Source organism: Dermacentor variabilis, chromosome 1, assembly GCF_050947875.1.
Source record: "Dermacentor variabilis isolate Ectoservices chromosome 1, ASM5094787v1, whole genome shotgun sequence".
NCBI classification, from domain to species: domain Eukaryota; kingdom Metazoa; phylum Arthropoda; class Arachnida; order Ixodida; family Ixodidae; genus Dermacentor; species Dermacentor variabilis.
In genome coordinates this window covers 25,366,314-25,386,789 of record NC_134568.1, presented here as the reverse complement: position 1 = coordinate 25,386,789, position 20,476 = coordinate 25,366,314, and the positions used below count along the sequence as shown (strand labels likewise).

Below are 20,476 nucleotides of genomic sequence, written 5' to 3'. Positions count from 1 at the left end.
CTGTGCGACTCCCCGTTGCGTCGCGTCTGGCGAGTCATCTCGCGCCCTGGTCTCTCAGAGTAGCCCCGCATCGGCTGTGCCCGTCTTCTCCAAACCTCATCCCGCCAACGTCACGCGCGGCACCAGGGGAAGCGAGGCAGTCTCGGCCGGCACGCACGCGTTTCGTTGGGCCGCCCATCCGTGAACGGCCGGAGTTGTCCGGCCGGTCTCCTCCCGGGCCTCCCTCCTCGAGGCTTTCCTTCTCGCTCTCTGTTCCTCCCTCTGTCTCCCGTAGCCGGCTCTCGTCTCCGGCGTCGCTTCCTCCTCCCCTGGGCTGCTTCCTCCTCGTCTTTGGCCGCCACAACAACAGCGTCCTTAGCGTACGCGAGCGTGGCCCGCTTGCTGCCAGCGCGCGACCATCTTCAGACCATCGCGTAGACGCCGCGGCGCGCGTTGGTGTGCCTGTTGTGTGTGTGCCGTGCGCGTGTCGTTTCTTCTTTTTTCCTCCGGTCCGTCTCTGTCGAGGGCGATCATCGAGGCAGATTTCTAGTTTGGCTATTCAGTCGTGAGTGCGTTGAACGCGGCATGGACTGCGGACTTTTCTTTTGTGTGGTAGTCAACCACCGTGCGGCCGAAGAGAAGTGACGGATCGACGCGCTGTTGATATCCGTGATCTTCACGTACTCTCTCGGTGTGAAAGGACATTCCGGCGGCCCGTCTACCGATAGTACAACGCTGTGCTGTGGGCACCACGTTTGGTTTCGCGACTGGCAACGAAACGTCATCGATTGGTGCCCCCCCCCCCCTTGTTTTCGTGCGCCCACCGTGTGTGCCGTCGTCCGTTCCACGCACAATCGCCGGCGGCTGCATGCAGGGATACAGTAGGCCTGTGCGTCGGCCAGGAGGATAAGTGGTGACTTGCGTAGCTACCCAGCGCATCTCGCATCTGCAAGTTGTCTGCTTTACTTCCCGCGCTCGCCGCTGTGCTATATTTGGGCGAGCGGCTTTTTTTCCTTTCCCCGAGTTGTTTGAGAGGGAGCAGCGGGGGGAGCCTGGGCATCTAGGCTCCAGGCCCGTTGTGGTGCGCATACATACAATCGGGCCTCTTCTGCATCGCCCTTCGAGTTCGGCGTCCTCGCCCTGCTAAGGAAGCTTGCTTGAATCCGTGGACCCTGGTCCTCAACGCGCCTGCATCGCCGTAGCTGCCTGCTTTGTTCCAGAACTGTGCCGGAGGGTGGCGTAACTAAGAAGAGGAAGAGAACGTGGTCGTTTCCGATCTACATCGTCTATAACCTCCGTTATCCCGCGCACCCGTTTCTCTCTCCCCGCTGGTCCCCTCCACCCGTGCGTCGCAAGATCTCGAGTGGCACGCGATTCCGGAGTGCCTGGCAGGCCTCAACGGCATCGTGGACTGCGGTCCTCAACCCACCCCCACGTGACCCAGCCCCCCTCGCTGTCTTGGTGCCCATCACTGCCGCCAGCCGAGCTGTGTATGGGCGCGTGTCGTTCTTGAGACAGCGCAGTGCTGCCGCCTGCTCTGGTTACCGGCCGTGGTCGCATGAATCGGCAGCCGCTGTAGTAGCGTTCGACACGCGTTTGGAAGCATCGGCGCCTGGCTGGTGTGTTGCGGTGAAGAATTCGGCAGCTTCGATTTGAAATTGTGCGAACATTGCGAGTGACCGCCTTTTGTCGGTGACGTTGGTGCATCGTCATCGTTTGAACAGGAAGTACACTTGCAAGACCCCGCGACAGCCCGAAAGCGTTGGATTCGGCATTCCGACAGTCGCGACGTATTATTCCGCGGTGTTTCGGATGCGCGAAGAGAGCGAACGACGGTGCAGCCACGACGGAAACGTTGTCAGAGTGCCTCCTGCGAACGGATTCTGCGCGCTCGTCCTGGAACTCTAGCAGCGCTCGCTCACCGTGGACATTGTACTCGGTCGTGCCGTGCACGCAGCACTCTTGAGGGGAGAGCTGGTGGGGCTCCCAAGCAGCAGCTGCCGTGTTTTCTTACGCGCGCGCTCCCCGTTCCATAGTGGCTCCGTCTGCTGCCGCCCCGGCCGCCTCCTTCTACACGCTCCGTTCTCGCCGGGGTCCCCTACGTGGACTGAGCCGCGAGCGGTGCCCCATGTGTTCCTCGTGGAGCGCGGGCGCCGCCGAGCCGGCCCGGGCCAAGTGCCGCCTCGTGCTCAGCTACGTGGGCACGCTGCGGCGCCGACCGCGCATCCCTTCGGCGTCGCCCCGCTACTGGGCCGAGCAGCACCATCAGCAGCAGCACGATGAGGACGTCCGCATCTATCGACGCCCTTGGGGGACCGCCAACGGCAACAGCCACCACCACCACCACCACCTCCGCTGCCGAGTACGTGGCTGCGCCTCTTTTTCTCTTTTCCCGCTCAATCACTCCGAAAGGGATCGCGAAGCGGCTCCAAATCGAGTCCGGTTAATAGTGACCGGAGCAACCGAGTTGCCCGTACACTGTCGTTGCGTCAAAGGGCGTCTTCGTTTTGATGTATTGCAGTTAAGTATATATACGTAAATAGGTCGTGCCCTGGGACGGGTGATGCTTTCCGAGCGTCATCGTGTCCCAATGCCACGAGTTGTGTGGTTTTTGTCCGGTATTTGAGAGTTACCGCATAGTCCGAGTATTTTTTTTTCTTCCGATCCTCGTTAAAAAAAAAAAAAAAAAAAACCCTGAGCCACCGGTGCTCTCGGAAGGGCGTGTATGCGCGGTCGTACGACTGATGCACGCGCGCGATGCCAACGCGCGCGCCTGCATGCCGGTCCAGACGGCTGTCGCTCTACTCCAGTTGCTGCACCTTATCTGTTATATATTTTCACTCGAATGCGCCAGAGCGTCACGGTGCGTGGCGCTTCCAAGTGCTACCGTGTCTCACCCCTTCTGCTGCATTTTGTGCCGCACCAGTCGCGCGCCACGCCCCGTCTTCTCTGCCCCCGTTTCGGCGGTGCAAAAGGAAGGAAACGTTGCGCTTCTACGTTACGTCTGCCCGCGTTTCTTGCTGTTTAGTGTGTCTGCATCTGTGCTGCTTCCCCCCGCTGCGAGCGAAGAAACGGATGGCTGATTATGTTGGCAGCAAATTGTCCCTGTCGCCCGAAAAATGTTAAGTAAAAAATAGTTCGTTGAAGGTGGTCATCGTCTAAAGGTTAACCGCTATTGGGGCTATTGCGCAAACTAAATCTGCTTTTTTTTTTATAGCCTATGCAGTCTTAATTACACCCGCTGCGCTGGCTTAGCGGTTTTGTTGCGCTGCTAAGCACGAGGTCGCGGTACGAAATCGCGGCGGCGGCCGCATTTGGATGGGGGCGAAATGCAAGAAACGCCCGGCGTCCAGTGCATTGCGGGCACGTTAAATGTCCCCTGGTAATCATAATTAACCCGGAGTCCTGCCCCATTACGCCGTGCCTCATAATCACATCGTGGTTTTGGCACGTAAAACACCAGAATTCAGCTTTATTTAACGCCTGTGACTGCGATCGCAGGTTATTATAAAATATACGCGGACTTCATTGATTATAACGTAACCGACGCGCAGTGGATGTGGCGGTTCGCCGCTGAACACGAGGTCGCAAGTTTGATTCCAGACTTCGGCGGCCAGATTCCGTTGGCTGTGCTAAAGGGAAAGAAATTTTTTTTCCCCCTCAGTTGCATTGAGGCGCGCATTAGCGAATCCCACGTGGTCAGAATTAACCCCAAACGGCGCATGCCTCATTGCCCACTCGTGCAGCTTTGAGCCGTAATACCCGATATATTTTTTCACGGACGTATTTTCCGTTTTAGTTAGAGCCCCTCCTAGAAAATTAAATGTGCGCATTTGGCATTTGGGGCGGAATTGCTTATCAGTCGTCAGAGGTGTGTGTGTGTGTGTGTGTGTGTGTGTGTGTGTGTGTGTGTGTGTGTGTGTGTGTGTGTGTGTGTGTGTGTGTGTGTGTGTGTGTGTGTGTGCACGCGCGCGCGCGCAGGTGAATGAATAGCCCACCTTTGGGCTTTTTCGTCTTGTTTCTTGTTCACGGTCGTTATGACGGGGTTTATTAACGTCCGAAAATTAATACCCTCGCTACGAACAACACAGTCGTTGTAGGGTTCTGGGCCTAATTCGTAGCACCTCGGGTTCCCTAATGTGTCTACCGAGAATTTGCGTATGCGTGTGTTGTTTTTGTGCCTCGCCGACGGGAATCGAACCTCCGAGCCCGGCTGAACACCACATCAGCTGGGGTCATCGCGGCCGGTCACCATATTCGGGGTCAGCAAAGTTAACTCGTAGCGCGAAATTCGTTGCGATAGGCCGCAGAACTCAGCAGTTATGGGCACTTCTACCTTTCCTGTTCGACGGAATAGGATCTGGCTGCTGTAGGCCGTGCTGCTGCCGTTTCGAGGAAGGCGAATGCACCTCGTTTGGCCCCGTACGTGTTTTGCTGTCTCGCTGATCCAGAGGTCACACGTCCGAATGCGGTCGTCGGAGACCGCTTTTGATCGGGTCTTGATACGTGGACATGTTCTTGTATATAATTTAGTGACAGTATGTATATGCTGTGGCCGAGGTTTCCCCGTACCTGCGCCTAATAATCTGATGTGCGCCATTCCTTGGGCGATGAGGCAGTGATATGGATCCCTCTTCGACGCCGATAGGCTTTTGATCGTATGTTTCGAATGAGTTTTTTTCCAGTGATCTTTCTTGGTCAAAGGCCTACTACTTTCCATGGCTGAAAGTGTCGCTATGTCTTCTGTAGTTTGGAGACCTCGTGGCCACCGCTGTCAACCAGTGTACCTGGCACGTTAAGAAAACTGTTTGTAATCAAGTTGGTTTGACGGTGATCGTACTTATGCAGCAACCAATCGGTGCAGTTTGCTGTTTACTGCAAGGCAATTGAATTTCAGTTAGTTTCGCTCCTAAAGCAGTTGATGTACAATGTATGGAGAGAAGCGGGGGAGGCGCTAAGTTCTCGACGTTCGGAAGGACATTTCTAACCCTCCCCAGTCACGTTAACAATATTTCGAATGTTTACAGTGAGCGTAGGTCTTCCATGCGCGCGTTAGTTGCGGGCCTGCACGGTGATCACGCTTTTAGCTCAAGGCCAGCCATCGACGAGGAAAAGAAAACGGCTGTGCCTTTGTTGTGGACGTTCCCGCTCTCGCGCGGTGTTTTTTTTTTCTATCATCCGCACAATGGGGAGTCGCATGCGCCGTGTACCCATCGAGATGCGCACAGCCAGTCCCGTAATGATTCGCAGTTCCTCTCTCGATGCGTATCGGACACAATGGCTTTTCTTCGAGTGTGCGCGCTAACGCCCAGTTGCCGTCACCGCGCGTGCATAGGGGGGGGGGGGGGGACTAATCGATGTTGCGCTGTGGTCGCCTAGCCTTCCGCAGCAGTTTGGTCTACCGCGGCAGAGGGACCCACAGACGGGCGTATGCTAAAAGGCCGCTCTGCAGTCGCGTAGCAGTTCTTCTGTGGCGCCGCGGGATGAACAAGGTCTCGCTACATCGCTGCTTATTCTTTTTGCTAAGCCAGCGTTACTTTTGGCTGTTGCGATAAAAGCCGGGGCCTTTCCTTTTTTTTTTTTTTTTTGGGTCCGTGTCCGTTATTTGCGCTGCTGATACTACTAGAAAGGTGTTTATTAGCAATAAAAAAGTACATATATTAAAATGCATCCACGACGATAATGGAAGAGAAAATAGTCTAGAGGAATTCGAAATCCCGAAGGTAACGCCGGAAGAAGTAAAGAAAGCCTTAGGAGATATGCAAAGGGGGAAGGCAGCTGGGGAGGATCAGGTAACAGCAGATTTGTTGAAGGATGGTGGACAGATTGTTCTAGAGAAACTGGCCACCCTGTATACGCAATGCCTCATGATCTCGAGCGTACCGGAATCTTGGAAGAACGCTAGCATAATCCTAATCCATAAGAAAGGGGACGCCAAAGACTTGAAAAATTATAGACCGATCAGCTTACTGTCCGTTGCCTACAAAGTATTTACTAAGGTAATTGCAAATAGAATCAGGAACACCTTAGACTTCTGTCAACCAAAGGACCAGGCAGGATTCCGTAAAGGCTACTCAACAGTAGACCATATTCACACTATCAATCAAGTTATAGAGAAATGTGCAGAATATAACCATCCCTTATATATAGCTTTCATTGATTACGAGAAAGCGTTTGATTCAGTCGAAACCTCAGCAGTCATGGAGGCATTACGGAATCAGGGTGTAGATGAGCGATATGTAAAAATACTGGAAGATATCTATAGCGGCTCCACAGCCACCGTAGTCCTCCATAAAGCAAGCAACAAAATCCCAATAATGAAAGGTGTCAGGCAGGGAGATACGATATCTCCAATGCTATTCACAGCGTGTTTACAGGAGGTATTCAGAGACCTGGATTGGGAAGAATTGGGGATAAAAGTTAATGGAGAATACCTTAGTAACTTGCGATTCGCTGATGATATTGCCTTGCTTAGTAACTCAGGGGACCAATTGCAATGCATGCTCACTGACCTGGAGAGGCAAAGCAGAAGAGTGGGTCTAAAAATTAATCTGCAGAAAACTAAAGTAATGCTTAACAGTCTCGGGAGAGAACAGCAATTTACAATAGGCAGCGAGGCACTGGAAGTCGTAAGAGAATACGTCTACTTAGGGCAGGTAGCGACGGCGGATCCGGATCATGAGACGGAAATAATCAGAAGAATAAGAATGGGCTGGGGTGCGTTTGGCAGGCATTCCCAAATCATGAACAGCAGGTTGCCATTATCCCTCAAGAGAAAAGTATATAATAGCTGTGTCTTACCAGTACTCACCTACGGGGCAGAAACCTGGAGGCTTACTAAAAGGGTTCTACTCAAATTGAGGACGACACAACGAGCTATGGAAAGAAGAATGATAGGTGTAACGTTAAGGGATAAGAAAAGAGCAGATTGGGTGAGGGAACAAACGCGAGTTAATGACATCTTAGTTGAAATCAAGAAAAAGAAATGGGCATGGGCAGGACATGTAATGAGGAGGGAAGATAACCGATGGTCATTAAGGGTTACGGACTGGATCCCAAGGGAAGGGAAGCGTAGCAGGGGGCGGCAGAAAGTTAGGTGGGCGGATGAGATTAAGAAGTTTGCAGGGACGGCATGGCCACAATTAGTACATGACCGGGGTTGTTGAAGTATGGGAGAGGCCTTTGCCCTGCAGTGGGCGTAACCAGGCTGATGATGATGATGATATTAAGATGCCACCCCCTGTGGCTTTTTCCGGCGAGGTGCCTATATTCTGTAAGATGTAGTTGGGGGGTGTGGTTTAATTACAACCACGTTTACGATTTTTTTAAATCGTACACAAGCGGTTTTGCATACCGCCCCGATCGCAAAGCGGTCGCAAGTCGAACGCGGCCTCGACTTGGTTCTCAGCCCGTATCACCACCGAGCGTCTGCGAGGGGTAAGCCGCGAGTTCCTCTATCTTCATAAAGTTCACGTCTTTCAGAGCAGAAGCCTGATCTTACTCTTCCGATCTTACGACTGGTGCGTAGTGGTGAAAGGAATTTATTTATTTATTTAATCACTTAGTTATTCTGTGTTTTGTGGAATACACTATGTAAATTACGTCACCGATATATTAGGGGTCGACAAAGCTTGTCCCTGGCACGTCTTTTCTGTTTCCGTAAAAATGCAATGAATTCTTGCGATTATCGCTATGCTGCAGCTGAACTGCCTTCAGCCGTCCAACAACGGTGTCCTTGTCGGCTGGCCCTTCTGCGTAGGTGCTATAACCTGATTCCGGTTGAACTATAGTTGCTACAAATATGCCGAAGGAGACATCGGGCAAAACACAGAACGTGCGCGTGACTTGATCGAAGTTTATGCCACGACAACGCACTGTATACAGAAGCGGCAAGATCAGATTAGAATGAACTCGGCTGTATCTTGGTAATATAACGTCGTAATTTTCTTGTGAGCTGTGTGGCGTATTTCGTTCGAGTCTGGCCGCTTGTCCTGTGCTGACCTCACGTTTGCCCGTTGTTTCCTTCATGCACTAATAGTAACGGACGTCTCAGCTTTTTATACGCGCATGGTCCGCGGCGCACCTGACAATTTGTGAACAGTGATTTCTGGCCGATACTCGTATTGCTCCGTTTAAAGTATTTCATTTTCCGATCCGAATTTCTTAAATGAAGTGAAAACTCTGTATTACGTGTACGTGAATGACAAAAGACAAAAAATACAGTGCAACAAGATCATAAGTCGGGCCGGTCGTTGTGTGTTGGTCAAGTATCTGTTCATTACTCACAGGGGAAAAAAAAAAAATCCCTCTGGATTTTTTTGGCACTGAATCTCGTGAACTGGTAACAGCTCAGTGTTGTAAGCAGCGTTTGATTCTTCAGACTTCTCAATTCACAATTATGATTCGCTTTGATGTGGCCGCTTATTATTTGAACGCCACTTTTGTGCCGCCTAAGGCAGGGGATATGCAACAGGCAGCAGCTCCGAAGCCTATACATCAACATTTGTGAAGCATCGAGCCATATTTATCTGCGCCACAAAACCAGCAGATTACGTAATCAGCATAGCTAACATTCTCATTTCTGAGAATAGTTTTATTGTTCATCTCGCTGACGGATATTTCCTGCAGAACATTTTTTTTTTTACGGGAATAATTGGTTAACGGGCAATCGCATTACGGCGTGCTGGCAATGCGAATCCTTTCTGCGCCTTCTCGGGGAGGTCGCGATTCTCGTTCGTGCTAATGGGGTCATCTCCGATGGGAAAGCGGCTGCTCGAATTCTTAATGAAGCTTGGTTAATTACTGTATATCGCCATCGCGCCGCCCAGTGGTCATCTTTGTCCCCGTTCTATTTTGGCGCTTTCTGCAGTCTGGCTGCCTTGCTGTTTGACGCCGCAAAGAATCGCAGCGTTAGCACACAGTTTTTATCTCTTTACGCATTGCGAGCTTGAAATGTGAAACACCCTGACGAAAAGTTAGCGCGCGCGATCATATTCATAGCCGTCACGCGGAAATTGCGTCTGGCTTTTTTTTTTTTCGTTTTCATGTCATAACATTTGCTGAGGGAACATAGCATTCTATTAAATCTTCTGCTCATTCTCATGCCAAGAATCACTAATGAACTTAATTGTAGTTTATTTAGCCTGTTAATTTCTTCCACGTTCAGTTGCAGAATCCAAGCGCCAATCACTGCAGCTTATTATTACGGCGACATTAGTTTAAAAGCTCCAAACTGGTTTTGCTGTATCCGTCATGCCGACGTTTTCATGGCGCTACACGCACGCACGCACGAAAAGTACAAAAACATTTGCTTAACACTGGATTCGCGATCTCGGACGTAGCCCTGCAGCAATGCGCGTTGGTATAGCTGGACGCGCTTGCCACTCCGCTGTCGCGCAATTGGTTCGGATTTTGCGCGACACACAGGCCCTGAGAATGGTGGCGTCTGCGCGTGTGTTCTAGACGGCGTATAGCAGGCAAAACTGTGGCGGACTGTAGGACGGCGTTGTATACGCGTATATACTATGACGGAGACGGTGTTTCTAAGAAGATGGCTCGGTGTCCGCTGGGAGAGTCTGATGCCGTCTGAGGGAATGAGTTCGAAGCCGGGCGAGTCAGACTTGGTCTTTCTTTCTTTCTTTCTTTCTTTCTTTCTTTCTTTCTTTCTTTCTTCCTTTCTTTCTTTCTTTCTTTCCATCAATGTTGCGAAGAGAGACGAGCTTGTACAACGTCGCCAACACATCCCGCGGGGATTTATTTATTGACGGTTCTATTTTTCCTGTTGGGATATACGCCTGCCGATATGGTTTGGCCGCAAGCTGCTGTTGCGCGGACACATATTGAGTGGGCGAGGAGAGGTCCCGTGGGCCATCTCGGGTGGCTAGCGGCAGCGAAGAAAACGCCGACGAAAAACAGCGCCGTATATACATATATACAAAGGTGGGAAAACAAAAAAACACAGAGGGACGGCGGTCGGTCAGTGTGTTCTTGCAAGGAGCCGCCGATCGAGGAAGTCGACGGCGGTTGCATCTGCCGCCACACCGCGCTGCATTCCGATTGCGTGCGCGGCGTCGACGGCGATGGCCCATATGCGTGCGTGCGCCGCAAGAGTGTTTGGTTCCTCGTCGGCTTCCTTCGGTGCCAGCTTGGACTGCCTGTCTCTCCCACGTGGCGCGTATATACCGCATTTACTCGAATCTAGACCGACGCCCGGAATTCCAAAGGTCAGCGAAAAAGAAAAAAAAAATCTACGTCGAATGTATGCCGAACGAAAACACGCATTTGACTGCGTAAAGAACACGCGTTTGGTTGTGGATGTAGAACCTTGTGATCTACTAGCACACACCCACTCTGGGGGATTGGCCAGGAATCGGCTAGGTTGGAGTGTAAAATAAGAGGTCAAGATCGGTTGCCTTCGACGCTCGTCCCGAGCAGGTGCAACATTCGCTCGTCGTCGCCTTCATCGACATCGCTGGCAGTGTTGGCCATCGATGTTGAAATCATCGCTGACCCTCGCTAACGACAAGGTGATATATATGTTCAAGCAAAATGGTCGACGCCCGTCACCTGCAATCGTGGACCCTGTCTGAGATATGACGGCGTGCCGACAGGTCTATGAGGTAATGCTGCAGTGAGAGTATTGGAATAGAGAGGCCCAGAATATTGTGGCCGCGAGGTAACGTGTTAATGTCGGGCAGTTGCGGCTAAACCGCATCCTCGAATCTAAGTCAAGCCCCGATTTTCGTACATACGCTGATAAAAAAAAAAATGTATCGGCCTATACATCCGATTATAGGTAAATCGCGCAGAGCATTATATTAATATATGTATACCGTGTGTACCAGCTACCGTTATAGCCAGCACGTACGACCGCAGAAACGCAGGGCGCTGGCTTCCATGTTGGAAGCCAGCGCTCTGTGTCTGCGGTCCAACTGGCCTGAATCTCCGTTTTATGGAACTTACATTCGGGTAAATACGGCACTGCGCGCAGCGTCGGCCGAGTCGCGTCGGCCGCCCTTTGCGTGCGCGCTCCTAAAAATGGGGACGCATCGCGTTCACGCGCGCGGGGCTGCATCCGTGCGCATGTATGGCAAGGCGCCTGGCATCCTCTACTCTTTCCCTTCTGTGTTTCGTACCCATTTTTGGGAGATAGGCATGCCTCACCCAAGGGTCACTATGGTATTCTGCGGGCGCCTTGACGTTCGCGCTAGAAGCAAGCTAACGAACAAGCAAATTAAATATTGAGATGCGAGAGACGTTATACCCCCGAAAGCAGCTTTCAGCCGTGTTGTTCCGCGTCTTGATCGCAGAATCGCAGCTGTCCTCGTGGCCCGCTGAGTGTGCTGCTGCCCGTACGAAGCGACCGTGTAGGCTCCGCTGCATTCCTCGCTGTTCGGCAAGAGAAACAGTGGACGTGGTGCTATGGAGTTAGACCTCCTTGCGTGCGAAGGTGCTCCTCTATTTTCGGAATAATTTCACACCAGCCGAGTTGGACCAGAGGAGGCGTTGCCCTTCGCAACCCGTTGCGTCTTCGAAGCTAAATGATGTTGTTTGATTTTTCGTAATGAAAAATGGCAGAATGCAAGACCGTATACATTGGGGCGGTCCTCGTGTTCGCACCGTTTTAAGAGTTGGCTGCGTTGACGCATACGATTGCGGAGTCATGACATTTTATTTTTGCTGGAGTCGGGCGAGCAGATACTCGCGAAGAAGTGCTTTCCGGCTTCGAAGCATCCAATTTATTTCAGCAGTGTGGAGCTGTAAGAAACTATAGCCTCAAAGACGTCTGATCTCGTTGGTGCACACCTCAAGCACCATATTGATGTCGGAAAGCAACGCCCGAGTCTCTTCGAAGCTTTTCTGCGTAAGGCGCCGATTCCTCTCCCGTTCTCAGCATCTTCACGCCGATATATGCCGAGAGCGCGCGCTTCCAAACTTGAAAGGACGCGCATAAATTGTTTTTGGCTCCGCGGCGCTACATCCGAGATCCCGTTTTCATCCCTGCGTCGTGAGCTGCGGAGTGGAATATATTTTTTAACCGGCTGTATGAGCCGTTAATTGTCTGACGACGAGCTTTCTTCTCTAGATAGTTGCGGGAAACTAGACAGGCAACCCGAGGCACGTTGGTGCGTCGGCAAGCGACGGCGAAAGTTCCGGTAATGAAGCGCTGAAGTTGGATCTGAAAAGGCGCTCCCCACTCGTTTGGTTTCGTCACTGCGCCTCGCTTCAACTGACGTCGCCATCTTAATAAAGCCGGTCAAGTCGCGCGTATTCTCTCCTTTTCTCATGCCGCTAAAAGCGGCCAGCTGCTGCAGCGCCAAGAAAAAGCGTGAACGGTTGGACGAGGGAGTAGCGTTTCGTTGGGGCTTCGTCCGTGACGCGGCGAGTCCTCGCCCACCTTCCTGGCGTCGCATCTCGCATTGTTGTAGCGTGCACGCCGTGCAACAGTGCAAGCGAAGGGGTGTATGCTGTGTGTTTGTAGGGGGGGGGGGGGGCAGGATATGTTAGTCTTCGTCTACCCCGATTCAGAGCAACACACACTCGCGCGGGGCTGGGGGAACGCCACAGCGCTTTCTTGAATGTGCATATGCGGCTCAAACTGTAGCCCGTGCATAATCGGTTCGGCGTATCTCGCTGCGCGCTGCAGTGCGGGATGATGATACATCCGGCACAAGCACTCCAAGGATGTGGGGGCAGGAGACGTGCTTTAATGGTGGTGTCTGGTTGGCGCACTCGGCTTCATCCTGTCCGCGGGTCACGTGTGCTTGGCTTTTCTGCCGCTCCATAATTCAATTTCTCTCTCTCTCCCTCCGCCTTTTCCTTTCTTTATTTCTTCGCAGTCTTGCTCTGGCGATTCTATCGTCCTTTTCTAGACTTCATGTCGAGCGTTCTGTGACCGAGTGACGACGACGAAGTTGTCTCGAGTGTGAGCCCGACGGGCCAGACGTAGTGTACCGCTCGAGGCGCGTGTCCAATTCGTTCGCAGCGCCCTTACGTCGCTGTCTGCGTGCGCGCTGTCGCGCTTGCGAGGCGCCATTTTAGTGCTGCACGGGGAAAAAAAAGTGCGAGTTTGGAAGAGAGGAAAAGGGCAGGCAGAAATGCCATGGCGTTGTATATGCGGCCGCAGACACAGCGTGGTGCGTTCGGACTTAGCGCTTTCAAGTGTCGAAAAAAAAAAAAAAAATCTTACCCGATTCGTTATGTGTGTATATATACGCACACACAAACGCTCATGGTACTATACTGCGTGATGTCGCCTCGTTCGAATGGCCCGTCCGACGCGATAATGGACCGGTATAATATATCCGTTTCTTTCTGTCTCTTTGGTGTGTGTGTGTGCGTGTGCGTGTGTGACCTCCTTGTGGATCAGTTTTGTGCGCGCCTGTCTCCGACTGCCTCCTTCAACCGGCCGCCTTTTTTTTTTTTTTTCCTTTCTCAAAGGGTGGGAGGGGGGGGGGGGCTTCTTTGTCGTCGCCGCAAACCTCCTTCCGGCCTTTGTCCTTGCTTTTGCTGTGGGAAAGCAAAGCATAGGGGAAGGAGGACGAGCGGAAGAAATAGCACCACTGTCGTGATCTTCGAAAGAAAAATGTGTGGAAGACGGCTTCACATGATATCTGCATGGCTTGGGCCTTCCACCTTCCTGCGGGGAAAAATAAATCGAAAAAAAAAAAATCCTTGGGAAACATTTTCGGGGCACTATAGTCCTTATATATTTGGGAAAGCGTTGGTCGATTGCGAATTTGTGCGATATTATAGAGTATTTTTGTAGCGTAACGTTAACGTTCACCCGATGCATATTCCCCCAATTGCGCATTCTGCGACAGGCGCTATCGGTGACGGTAGAACGGTTACGCTATGCTGCAACTCTGTTGCTTTTGGCATAATTAAGCTCGCTCGCGATTATTTGATCAGTACGACAGCGTCCAGTGCAAAGTATTGAATCCCATTTATCAACGACTGACGTTTTCAGCGTAGAGAGGAAGCTTGCGCAAGACGCGCGGAACCGCATGGGCGCCCATTGCATTAGCTCAAATCACCTTGTCTCTGATGAGTCGCGACTTTTTTCACATTTTTGACATCGTTAGCTGCACGAAATGTTTAAAAATCGCTTGTGGCAGCACAATTCTAACCTTGGGACTAAAATGCTTGATGAGGCAAATTTGTTCTACGAAAAATCAAATGCTTCATCGAATAATTAACAAAAGTTCAGTAACAAACTTCTTAATTATTTAATGGCAGATATTGAAATTTTACGAGTTTTAGACGGTGAGTTAGCAAGGCACCGTCTACTTCGAATTGTCAAGGTGTCACAAGTTTCGTGATAATATTCAGTCTGCGATGAAATACGTTGGCGTTTTAGCTTATTTTGTGCTTGAATGCTTAGAACTGTGTTTTCTTGAATAAGTAAGTGGAACAAAAGTGCATTTTTACCGGAAGTTTGACGGCGCATATCTCGAAACTGGCGCCATCCTCAGACTTTTTTCCAAGTTGATATGCCTTACAAATTTACTGGCTACAATTCGTAAATTGCAATATGTGCTGTATGTTCATTAGTAAAAAAAACTTAATTAGTGAAAAGTTGTTTGTCATTATGTATTTGGTTGCTCGTGGAACTAATGTCCGTCTCATTGATTAGTTCAAACGTTCGAATTGTACTGACTAACAAAGGGGATGCTTAAAAATTTGGTGCAGTTAAGGAAAAAAACAACAAAAAGTTTGGTATAGTATAGATGCAGGAATCCAGGTTCGGCTGTCCGGTCACCTGCAGATGCATCTCAGTGGTCGCTGTGAGCGAGGGACGCCCATGTAGCATGAGTTTGGCACACTCTCGAATGATGTAATCCGAATCTACTGGCCAATGCACGTTTCATTATTACGCTGCGTTATGACGTACATCAAACGTTTACACCTTATTGTGCGAAGAATGATTGAAACCAGTGCTGTTTCGTTCCGAGGCCGCGTGCGGCTCCGAGCCATGCAAACTGAGCCGGAAGCTTACTCATTCGCGGAGCGACTTCCGCCGTTCTAAGTGGTGCCCCCCTTTCCTCGTGCTCGTGTAAACGCTGGGTTTTCAACAAACGGCGCCTATTATTAGTCTGCTTCCTCCCGTCTATGGCCGAGCCTGCGTGCAACCGCAGGCTGGTTTCTGTAAATTTGCCGTCAGGTGTGTGTGGCTCGAAGGTGAAGCCTCGGTATTCCCGCGTCCTTCTCACGCTTAATGGTTCCCCCGATTACTGCGCCTGTGTTACACGTCGTACGGCATGTCGCAAATGCTTGAAGGCCGCGGCGCTCCTCGGTTCTCCTCTTGTTTTGAATCTTTCCTACCAAAAGGCTGACGACCGTATACCCCATGCGGAGAACGAGCTGGCCGTTAGACATTTTTTTTCTCGACATGCCGTTATATACACCGTTTATTTTTCCTCCCACTTTGCGAGTGCTTTACCAGGCGCATGCGTCGACAAGGGGGGGGGGGGGGAGGCATTTTGGAGTCACTAGAATTCCGCCACGTATTCTCGACTCCGCCATCTTGTCAGCTCGGATTGGCCCACGGGGCTGCTGCTACGGCTTTTCTGATTGGCCACCGTAGCAGAATTTGATATGGCGGAAGTTGGCAACGACCAGACTAGCATACCTCTGCTTCGTAACTGCAGAAGGGGCTGTCAGCTTTGCACTCTTTCGCACTCCTGTTGTCAAGCTGATGTAACGCATTGTCGCGTCTTCACACCGCGAAATGCCCTGCGCTGTGTAATCGGAGGCTGATTAGATTGCGCACCAATAACTTGAAGCGGCAAGCAGCCCCGTAAACGGCGTTTAATTCGCGACTAACAGCACGACCTGTGGTGCGCAGCTTGAAATACGTCACGAATCCGTCTAGCCTTCCACGTGGTTGCTTGCCACCTTGCTAAGTTTTAGCCCATCGAATATGGAGAAAGTGCTGCAGATGTTTGGGAACTGCTACACATGTATGTTCGCGCCCTATAGTTGTATGCACCTGGTCTTGTTACCCCAGAGAGGAAGAAGGAAGGAAGCGGTCTGCGACACTGTTCGCGGGCGGTTTGAGAGAGCGCCGGCTGCTGCTTCGAGCGTGACGTACTACGTTCGGTTTCGCGCTCCCAGCACTCGAAGCAGCAACAATGGGACGATTTTCGCAGTCGGCCGGGAGACAACAATCCTTATACCGCAGCGCCGGGATCTTCCGCGTCCGCGCTTGCGGGACGCGCCGCTTTTGAAACGGGGGCCCCGGGAGTCGTTCCAGTAGCAGTCATTGTTGTTCACGGAGAGATAGTTGGTTCGAGAGCAATTCCACCCGAAGACAAAAAAGCGGACCCTGTAGCTTCTCTGGGAAAGGAGAGGGAGAGATAGAGACGGGTGGTTATAGGATTGCCGGGGCGAGGAGGAGGATAGGTGTCCTGCGACCGGCGCGCTAAGCGCTTGCGGCCTGGCGAGAAGAGCGTTCGACCGTGACCGAGAGCCGTTAGCTGCGCTATCTGATCGCACTTCTCTCGCCCTGCGCGCTGTCATTAGTCTTTCTCTACGTGCGCGTTCTCGCCGGCTGAAGCTGTAGCCGCTCGGTGGTGGCTCGCGGCCGTGAGTCTAGGCCGCTGCTCGAAGTTCTGTGCGGGCCGTCCTAGTTTGTGGCGGGGCTTCCTAGCGTGCTTTTGTAAAACCTCCATCCCTGTGAGATCCGTAGGGAGCGGACGAAACGTCATGACGGCATTACTACGAAGCGCACGCACGCACATGCAGAGAGAAAGAAAGAGAGAAATTGACGCGAGGTTTAGGATTTTCTTATGACATTTTCAAACGACAGGAATCCAGAGTTCACACGCCATTGCGGCGTGTGCACTCCCGACGCGCGCCAAAAAGTCCACACTTTTCAACCGCGTCGCTTGCCGCACATGACCGATGTGCCCAAGAGGAACGTATGCGGTAATAGTCCAAATGTCTGAAATCCTTACTAGGATAAGTCCTAATTCTCGGCGCCGTGCAGTCGGGGGCGCCGGTGTTGAGGGTGGTCCTTGTCGTGACCGCGGCCCGATCCGGAATCATCCGGCGGGACCGGACTGGTGTAGTCCCAGTTTGAACGGCGTGAGGCTACGACTACTATACGGTAGCCACCGACCCCCAATTTTCTAGTCATGGGACAATCGCGCCTTTCCTTGGGCGCCTAATGCCTTTTTTTTCGCGAGCGGACAAGCTAATCTCCTCGATATGCCACGGCCAAGCGTGCGCCGTAAGTCATGTAGCGGTCCCGCGGTGCCGTGTTAGGCGTCTTCAAAAGACGATCGTGTCATAACCGGTATCAGCTGTCGTTCATGGCCACGTTACTTGCCTGTGAATTCGTTGACTGAACTCGACGACGTGTATTTCGGGATTTGGCTTGAGGAGTGACCTAACTTGGCGGTGTGTCGCCGAGCTCTATCGACGGCAGTTTTAACTCATAGCTTCTGTCAGTTTTTCTCCAAAGTCTGTATTCTATGCAAATTATTTTACATTGAACTTTCTGGCTGAGGTATATACATTAACAGATTATTCACTGTGTTTTACTTATAAATCTGTTTATATGTAAATTGAACGTCTATTGAATCATTCAAAAGTAGCGTATGCTAGTCCCGCTCTAAAAGAAGGAACACTTGTTAGGGAGAAACAGCCATGTCTCGTATTGCGTTAACAACACAACATCTTAATATATAACCTCATTTTAACGAATGCCTTTAGATTAGCGACTAGCGATCCGTATGCCTTTCGATTTTCACATTTTCGGTGTTCATTAACAGGTCAACAAATGTCTATCGTGGACTCCGTATAATTATTTCTCTAAATGGCCAGTGCTGTGTGGCACCGACGGCAGCAGTGCTGGGAGATGGAACTGCATGCTTGCTGTGTGAAGCGAGAAAAGGGGTGAGGCTGTAGGAAAGATATCGATACGTTTTGTTTATTTGCGCAAAGGCCTATTGTGTGACCAAAGTGTGCCAAACAAAGAAATAGCGTATGTCTGATCGTGATAACGTTTTATAGTTCATTAATATATCGCGATTGCTTATCCAGGGGCACTTAGACCACTTAACTATATACACCCTGTTCCAGTAACGGCATATCCTACGAACCCGCGGTTTAAACGTTTCGTGAAAAAGCGGGCCGAGACAAGTCAATACGCGCCGGTGTACTAAACACTTCACAGTTCCGCTCGAAGGGGCGAAGGAAAAAGACCGAGAGAGCAGAGTGTGGGGACATTTCTGCGCAAACTCTGCTCCTTGGCAATGCTGTCACGCCGCCATATAGCCGGCTGGCTTACCAGACCTCGATGAGGTCGCGTGTGCTGCGCGACGCCGCTTGTGTCGCGCGCGTTCCGTTTTCCTCCTATTTGGCTCGCGGCATCTGCAGATTGTTACGGTATATATGCCGTTCTCGTGTCGTTGCGTAACGGTGGTCGCTCGCCAATAACCACGTGCGAGATATAGGGATTACAACCGGACTGTGTACCCTTTGTAGTGCGGCCGTGCTATCTCTCGTGGCAAGCCCGCGGCATGCCAGGAACGCGGCTCGCGGTTCGACGTATATATACGTGTGCGGCTTTCGGATTCGCTTCGTGACCTGGAAGAAAAATTAAAGGCGACGCTCTCGAGAAGTCCCTCCCCGTTTTCTTTTGAATTTCTTGCGAGTTATCGACGCGACCAGGATGTGCGTTGCAAGCAAAGCAAACCCTGTAGTCCTCTGATTGATGTAGTCTTAAACTTAAAACGGGGTGACAGCTGCGCGCATGTATTTGATCAAGAGCCGAGCGGGTTCCTCATATTTTTTTTTTTCGGCTGAGTACACGCACAGAAGTTTGTTGTTAATGGGTGTTTGCGCATGCTCCGCGCTTCTTGCGTTGATTGGCTGCGTAATGATTGGCTGTCTAAACTAAACCAATAATTGTTTCCATGGGAACTTCAGAGAAAGTTGGACGGCGTCAGAACGTGATGCCGCACGCGCATAGCTAGGTGTGATCTTGCCGTGTCAGGGACACGATACGTTTCGTAATAACCGAAGTAAATAACGAAAATTTCTGTATTTTGTTGTCTTTTTTTTAAACTGCCTAATTTAGGGCGCATTTCGCAGATGCAATATTGAAGCGGTTCAGTCTATGCTCGGGGTGCCTCAGCTTACTGGAAACCGTGAGTGTGGCGCTAATTATGAGATGATATTCTCCAACCATCCAACGAAACACGCGTTGGCGTTCGACGTCATCGTTTTTGCACATAGCCTTCCATATGCGCCCTGCGGAATAAAATAAAGTGGATCAGCAATGTGGTTAGTGGTAAATTTTAGAGTACTTTGCTTCTTGTTTTTCTTTGTTTTTTTAGATTCGTGCTGTTCTCGTGATTCCCGCCTAAGTGGAAGTGCTCATTTTTCTAAATTCCGGCGGCGCAGCGTGAATGTGTTTCCTGAAAAAAAAAAAAAGAAACAAGTAACCGCCTCTATCAACAGTGCACATCCTTAATATAAATCTTAATTCGTTGTTCATTGCATCACACGTGCGGTTTCATCGTTCATATTTTATTCAGAACGAGTGTCCTATCGTTCAGGGTATATGAGTCAAGTCCAGGCTTTCCCGTCGTCGCACATCGAATTTTATAATTTCCTGAACGGCAGGTATATTGAAAGGAAAGTTAACTAACCACCAAAGAAAATGAACGTGTTTCGTATCTAAACTTTCTGTTGAACCTAAAATGCGTTGACAAACGTGATTCGTTTCGGGCTATACGACTTGGATGATGAGTGTATATGTAGACGCGCGCGCAGTTTTCGTGTCCTATACACGCCCGTTCGACGGAGACTGTCCTTGGTGTACAAATGGGTCAATTGAGATTGTCACCGACCACTAGCCAGCATAGGTTCTCGACTTTTTTTCTCTTTTATTTTTAAGTCTCTTTGAGTCATATTTCCTTCTTTTCCTTAAGACGCGTACTTTTGCGTCACTCCTTCCACTTAAAGCGCCGAAAATGTATTGTGCGCCGTTAGACCCTGCTGATATGTAATAGTGACCTTGCATGAGCCACAGTTCGTCGGCACGAATTGAGAGCTCTCACGGTTTACCTCCGCTGGGCTCGGGGGACCACCCACTGGAGAGCGGAGGAGCTCCCTACGCTTGCGTGCTGTTAGTTTAAAGCTTGCTCTCTCCGCGAAGCTGACCCAGCGGTGCGTTGTGCTGCTGAGCACGTGGATTCTATTCCCAACCGCGGCGTCCGCATTCCCATGAAGGGTAAGATCTCTATATAATAAATAAAGAAAACCGCTTCTGTGTCACGCATTGCTACCACGTTAACGACACCTCAGGTGGTCAACATTAATCCGTAGCCCCCCCCCCCCCCCCCCATACGGGCGTCACTCATAACCCAACTGTACAGTTTCCGGAACGTGAAACCACATAATTAATTTAATAAACGAAGTTGTCAGTCTGCAACACGTTGTAGAAAAAGTTCGTTCATTAATCTCTCTTTCTCTCACGCATATA

At 50.8% G+C, this 20,476-nt stretch overlaps 1 protein-coding gene across 3 annotated transcripts in view; it reads left to right on the top strand.

Moving 5' to 3' along the window:
• The window catches only part of Cip4 (formin-binding protein 1-like Cip4), a 229,337-nt gene that overhangs the window by 106,833 nt on the left and 102,028 nt on the right, over positions 1-20,476 (top strand). Inside the window, exon 1 of one of the 3 annotated variants that reach the window (XM_075685677.1) lies at positions 1,347-2,341. The exons of 1 other annotated variant lie outside the window; for it this stretch is intronic. In XM_075685677.1, the coding sequence (XP_075541792.1) occupies positions 2,108-2,341 (234 nt within the window). In that variant the 5' untranslated portion in view covers positions 1,347-2,107. Of the gene's footprint in view, positions 1-1,346; positions 2,342-20,476 lie in introns of those variants that run through there. One more of the 3 variants, XM_075685668.1, reaches the window with a different exon arrangement.